We start from the raw sequence: 6,870 nt of genomic DNA, 5'->3' as shown, positions 1-6,870 counted from the left end.
TATATATATATATATATATATAAATAAAAACTGGGGGGTTTGGTACATAGCCATTCTCATGGCTCAGCTTTGAACCCTCCTCAGTTAATGGTCCTTCTGACCCTATGGATCTGTTCAAAGCCATGCCATTAAAGCTCCTCCCCTCTAACTTGAGCTTCTTCTGCATTTCCATTTCATTTTTGGAATCTCATATCATCCGGCCTGAGAGATTTACACATTGGGCACATCATCATTTATGCATACATTTTGCAGGCTTGGCACTTGGTCTAAATTTACCTCATGTAGAAATAGTTTTTCCTCCAGGAAATGCTCTTTCCTGAATTAACATACTACCCTAGATGTACAGGGTTCTTCCTGGCTGTGTCACAATCCTACTGAGCCTCTGGCTATGCAGTTTACCTATATCTATGAAAACATAGGAAACAACAGGTTGTGCTTGAAGCATGCCAAGGGCTTCATTGGAGGTGTATCCACGTCCACATAAACTCCTTTTTTTTATCCACTGATGGCTTTGGCTCCTATATAAGGATATGTGAGAAGGCAGGACTGCTTAGGGTGGTCATCAGTTCAAGTCAGAGACAGGTTACTCCATGGTACAGCAGAGAGAAGAGGGGTAGATCTAAAGATGGTAAAGTAGTTTAGAAGGGAGAAGGAGTAGCAGTGCAGTACAGGTACTAGAGTCCCCTCCAGGAATTCATAAATGCATAGTAGGTCCAGCTATTAAGGGAGGTAGGGCCAGGCAAAGTATATACCTGGTTAAAAAGGAGGCTAGAAACTACTCTTCTGGGTAGTAACTGTGACTGGGCACAAGGCTAGGAAGAGGGGTGGCATTGTGACTATGCATTCCCAAGAACATTTTTCAAGGCATTTGCCCAGAATGGCCTGAAAGATACTCTTTCTGGTTATGAGACTTTGAGTATTCCTAGATTAGTTTTGGACACCCTTTACATGTCTACAGTGTGCTGGTATTCACAATTTTGGTGTGAAAGGTTGTACCCCTTTCTTGTTTGTGGTAGGCACTTATATTAAAAGAATTGTCCTGGTCCTCATGTTTTTAAGTATAAACCAAATTAGGATGGGAGGGCATATTCACCCCTCAACCTCTGTGTAGCCACCATTCCAAATTTCACTGTGGGAGATGAAGAATGGGAAAGAAAAAAAGAGAGACAGTGTGTTTTTGCCCCAAAGTAGCAGCAACATGATCTTCTAGCCCTGTGTTCTCCATGTCTGGAGACCCCTGCATTCAGCTCCCTACTTTGAGGGTCTGTTACTCTAGTTTACGTTATACAGACATTGGCTAACATCTAAAAGGAGTTCAAGGTTACAAAGAGGATGCCAGGTAATTGTTCCAGTCACTAGATTGAAGTGTCATACTCCCTATTTAACTGCCTTTTTCCCAATGAATCTTGAAATTTTAGTCACAGTACTTTAACATACTGTTGGAGGTTCCCTTACTCAGGCTACATTGTGGGCATGAATCACATTTCTGAAGGTGGCATATGTGGATTTGAATGTCAGTAGTTAGAGGAGAAATCAAACCTGGGTCTTTTCTTTCCTCAGTGAGTGTCCTAATTGCAGGACTTGCAGTGGTGCATGGTCCTCCCTTTAAAACACCCAATCCAGCCAGCAGGGTGACACCTTGGGGACTGAGAAGGGAGCAAGAGCACTTGGAAGAGGGCACTTGGTCACCACCACTGCCGCTGACCAAGCACCAACCACATGGAGCCACTCACTGAAATGGCACAGGAGCACCCTGGGGATTCCTCTGACCCCACATCAGATGGGGACAGTGGTGACAGGTCCCTACTTCCAGCATCAGGAGGGAAACCCTGATAGAGAGGGGGAGCTGGGCATTGGAAGGGAGGGCAGATGCCTGTGCTGGATGGTAGAGGGTGTTGAGAGTTAGGGGAAGAAGTCCAACTTCTGCAGGGACTCAAAAAAAATCCATGGCACTGTCACCATTCACAATCTAATTGTGGGGGACAAGGGGCTTCAGCCATGCATGTGGCATCATTTGTACTGCTTGCACCCCTGCCATTTTGAATTCTTAGCTGTGTGCAGGATTTGATAGTCTAGTGGTTAGGGCACTATTCTACAGCTTTGGGAGATGGGAGAGGAGGTTTTGAATCCTCAGCCTTAGAGTGACTTCAGATTCCTATTTCTTACTTCTTGACTGAATGCTCTAACATCTCAACTCTTAGGTACACAATGGCTGTCTTTTCCTCCCCAGTATAGTGAACTCAGCTCTATCAGTGTGAGTTGGGGGCTGTGAGGGTGCCTACTAGGCTGGGGTTCTACAGAGTTTTAGGCAGGGCCTAGGCTGCTCTTCCGCTCTGATCGGGAATGCAGCAGAGGTTAGGTAGCAGACAGGGAGCAAACCCAAATATGCATTTCTGAAGTAATGACACAGACTGCAGGCACCTAAATTACTCCATAGAGTCCTAATGCACTCTGCACTATAATCACAAAATCACTTGGACATCTAGGTGTCTTACACATCTTTGGGCCTTCGGAACATGTTCAGTCACTTACTGTCTGCTGAGACTCTACACACAGAACACACTGGAGGGTAGGGTTAGAATTCAGAGAGACCTTGAGAAATTGGAAGATTGGACTGAATGAAATCTCATGAGGTTCAACAAGGACAAGAGAAAAGTCTTGCACTTATAAGTCTTGCACTTGCACTTAACAATCCCAGGCACGGGTAAAAGCTGGGGACCAACAGGCTAAGCAGAAGCTCTGCATAAAAGGACCTGGGGGTTACAGTGGACAATAAACTGAATAGGAGCTAACAATGTGCCCTTCTTGGAATGAAGGCTAATGACATACTGGGTAGCACTAGTAGGAGCACTGCCAGCAAATCGAGGGAAGTGGGTCTTCCCCTCACACTGGTGAGGCCACATCTGGATTATTGTGTCCAGTTCTGGGCTCCTCTCTATGCAAAGTATGTAGATAAATTGGAGAGAATCCAGCAAGAGGGCAACAGAAATGGTTAGAGGGATGGAGCACGTGAGTCCTGAGGAAAGGCAGAGTGGGGTGCGTTGAGTTAAGATGCAAGCCTACCATTCTCTTTGTTCTATAGATGGTCATTTGGGTTAGGTATAGAGGGGAAAGGTAGATCCCAGCATTGCCCAGAGCAGGGCAGGAATTTTGTCCAGTTCAGGGCAGAGCTAGAGCCCAAAAAGAGACAGAGACTAGTTTCCAAGGGCCCAGTTCCCTAGTGGGTGAGATTGGGACCAGGGCCCAAGATTGGGAAGGACAAGGCAAGGGGCTCACACCCAATAAACTAAGGTCCAGTGCAGTGGGCCAAAGCAAAAGGGACCAGTGAGAGCAGAGAAGCAAACACTGAGGAGGCCAGGGCCCCAACAAGGGAAAGTGATTAGACAATAACACCTGCAAGGCATGAGCATGGCTCTAGTAGTAACTGGAGGCCACAAATACAGCCCTTAAGGCATTTATTATTGAGTGAGACTGAGCAAGACTGATAGAGACAAGACACTAGACAAGAGATCTGCTGGGGGTCCTCAGCAGTCTCCTAACATTTATTCCTCTAAAAGTAACAATGAAGTCATGGCACGTGACAGAAAGAAAAGAGCCCTTGGACCAATCAAGCAGAAGTTTTATGGACACATGGAAGTACCACAATGCCATTTTCCCTCCTCCTACTAAAGATGACTTCCACCTACCCTGGTCTATGCTATGTGTCTTTTATCTGGTTCTTTTAAAAAATACCACCATCATCATCATACCACACTATGGTTCATCAAGGACCTCAGGAATGAAGTGCTTACAATCAATTTTAAATTGAGAGAATATCATCCCCTAAATTTCTGGGTCCCCTTCAGGAGGACAGGCTTCTTACTAAACCACTGGACAAAAATATATTTTGGGATCTATACTCTAGTTTCACTAGTAGAGTTGTTTGGTGTAACAATGTATACTGAATTAATTACATCCTGAATTTTAGCCTATTTCAATGGGAGTTCAAATAATAGTCAGGCTTCACTGAGATACTGTGACTTAACAATGTTTTAAAGTCCAGCTAAAACACTTGGGTTGATTCTCTCTCTCTATATATGACATTTTCTTCATTCAGTGGCAGATACAACCCAGGAAGGTTTTACAAAAAAAATCATCACCATTTATGTTCTAGCATCATCCAGGTATATGTATTCAGAATACCCAAATAGAATGTTTTCCATACTTCCATATTTTCAATAGATTTATTTTAAATCTAAAATATTGAAAATTTCTCTTTAAAGTTTTTGTTGTTGTTGGTTTTTGGTTTTTTTTTTTAATCAGTTGAGAACATGATTTTTTTTTGGAAAATTCTGCCTAAGGCTGTTTTCACTGCTTTCTTTTTCAGTCTACAGATGATGGGGTTTAACATGGGAGTTAAGATGCTGTATTGGATAGAAACAACTTGATCTAGGATAACTGAAGAAAAGGATCTGGGTTTTAAGTACTGAAAAACAACTGTTCCATACAATAAACCCACCACAATTAGATGGGAGCTGCAGGTGGAGAAGGCTTTACATCTCCCCTCTGAAGAGCACATACTAAAGATAGTGGAGATGATATGGACATAGGACATTAACATAAGAATAAAAGAGCCAGCACCAATGATCACAGCAGATGAAAAAAGAGCTACATTGCTCATGATTGTCCCAGTGCAAGACAGTTTTATTAATGAGGGAAGCTCATAGCTAAAATGCCCAATTTCACTGGGCCCACAGAACTGCAACTTTAATACAGGAACTGTGTTAACCAGTGAATGCATGAGACTTATTGTCCATGAAACACCCACTAGCTGCCTGCACACTTTTTTGTTCATAGTTCCTCCATAATGCAGGGGGTTACAGATGGCAGCATAATGGTCATAAGCCATTACTGACAGTATAACTAGTTCACAAGTACCTGATAAAAGGAGAAAGAACATCTGAGTGAAGCAAGCATTGACAGAACTAGTTTTATGCTTTGCTAGTAAATTCACCAGCATCTTAGGGACAACAGTTGAGGTGTAACATATATCAACAAAGGATAGGTGAGAAAGAAGAAATACATGGGGGTATGAAGGTGAGAATCAGCTCTTATCACCAACATAATGACTGCATTCCCCACTAGGGTGATAAGGTATATCACAAAGAACAGTAAAATTTGAAGTTGTGGGTCACTAGAAAGTCCCAAGAGAATAAACTCAGTCACAGTGCTTTGGTTTTCCATTCCTAGATAGCGACCTGTAAGAAAAGCAAAACACTTTGAAATAACATTATGACACAGGAAGGAATTTCCATAAGACTGAAATAAGTATTTCAGGGGCCTACATGAACTTTTTAAAGCTAGATGATGGGCTTGAATAACCAAACTGGCTGAAAAGCAGGTTTCCAGCTCACAGGAAATTTTACTTTTTAGAAATCTGTTTTTGATGCAAGTCAGAATATTTTAGCCACCGATTTCCAAATCACAACATGCTGTTTGAGAGCCAAAGAGCTATGCTGCTTCATCTAGGTTTTATAGGATCCACGTGCCCACTCTTTGGCAGGGAACCTAGAAGTTCGAAGAGACGTGGCTCTGGCTGGGATCCCCCAGGCTTGTAGATGATCTGTTTTGGAGCAAAGGTAATTTTCATTTATAGCCAGATGGGGGATTGTGGATTTATAGCAACAAAGCTATAGCAACAAAGCTGCAAGACCTATCCTGATGATGGTCAAGACCTGGGCACTCTAGAATCTCTGGGTACCTAGAACATGGACAGTTCACCTGATGGCACCGTCTTTAAGGCAAGGCTTGAGAACAGACTCATTGAGTGGACAGTTCTTGGAGAAGGACACAAGTCGGCTAATGCCTTCTGGCTGAGAGGAAAGCTTCCTATTACAGGGCAAGGCAGCATGTTTCCACACAATGTCCCACACAATGTCCCAAGCAATTTCCTATACAAGGTTAGTCTACAAAGCATATCGATCAGAAACTTGCTTCTGATTCAATAAAAGGGAGTCAACCCCAATGTGATCTGCATGAGAAGTGCTCAGATGCAATGAATGATGATTTTTCCCATGGATTTTACCACAAAAAATGACAGCCAACTGTGCCAGGTCATATATCAGTTTCACACTCTATGTAGCTGAACAAAATAGAAGGAACTGGTCTGATTTTAGTATTAACTGTAACTAAGCAGGTGTCAACAACTTGTCCAGTGAGTTTTTTCGTATTCAGCCTCTTGTGAGCCATCAAAAAAAGAATGATTTGGGGACATTGCCCACATAATCATTTCATTCATAAAATCTCATTTGGTCCACTCCAAAACCATTCTGAGAGGTTGCAATGGGAAAATATTATGGAAGAAATTGAAAATCATCACCTAATTACTGTGGCTATACCTAGATGATTTCTGAAACATGCCAGAATCAAAGTCAACATGTCTTCTCTTTCAATAGGTCTGGCTCACTGTTTTATTCCTGCAGCTTTTCATCAGTACAACTCTCATTGCTTAAATGTAATTATCTCAGTAGAGAAGTGATGTTAAAGCAGAGGCACATGAAGCTTTGTGTATGATAGGTCTGTAATTTTCAATGAACAATAACAAACACACTGCTATTGGCTGTTTTTCATTCCTGCACCTTAAACATATGAGATAAGAACATTTATAGTTGTTCTCTTTTTTTCTGGAGGGAGATTATAGGATGAGGTCCTCCTAATAGATGATCCATTTCAGAAACCTCCAAGGCTCCTGAGTGCCAGAAACTGCAAGCCAGCACTTTCAATCTCCTTGAAGTATCTCAAATTGTCCACTTAAAATTTATAGATTCATAGATGCTAGGGTCGGAACGGGCCACAATAGATCATCAAGTCCGACCCCCTGCATAGGCAGGA

General features: G+C 42.5%; 1 protein-coding gene across 1 annotated transcript in view; it reads right to left on the bottom strand.

Moving 5' to 3' along the window:
* The window catches only part of LOC106722652 (olfactory receptor 5V1-like), a 17,229-nt gene that overhangs the window by 4,939 nt on the left and 5,420 nt on the right, over window positions 1-6,870 (bottom strand). The window contains exon 2 of the mRNA XM_014523646.2: window positions 4,352-5,038. Coding sequence (XP_014379132.2) covers window positions 4,352-5,038 — 687 coding nt within the window. The remainder of the gene's footprint in view (window positions 1-4,351; window positions 5,039-6,870) is intronic.

This window comes from Alligator sinensis, unplaced genomic scaffold, assembly GCF_000455745.1.
Source record: "Alligator sinensis unplaced genomic scaffold, ASM45574v1 scaffold174_1, whole genome shotgun sequence".
NCBI lineage: Eukaryota > Metazoa > Chordata > Crocodylia > Alligatoridae > Alligator > Alligator sinensis.
The sequence above is the reverse complement of the archived record's forward strand: the minus strand, read 5'-3'. Positions and strand labels throughout refer to the sequence as shown.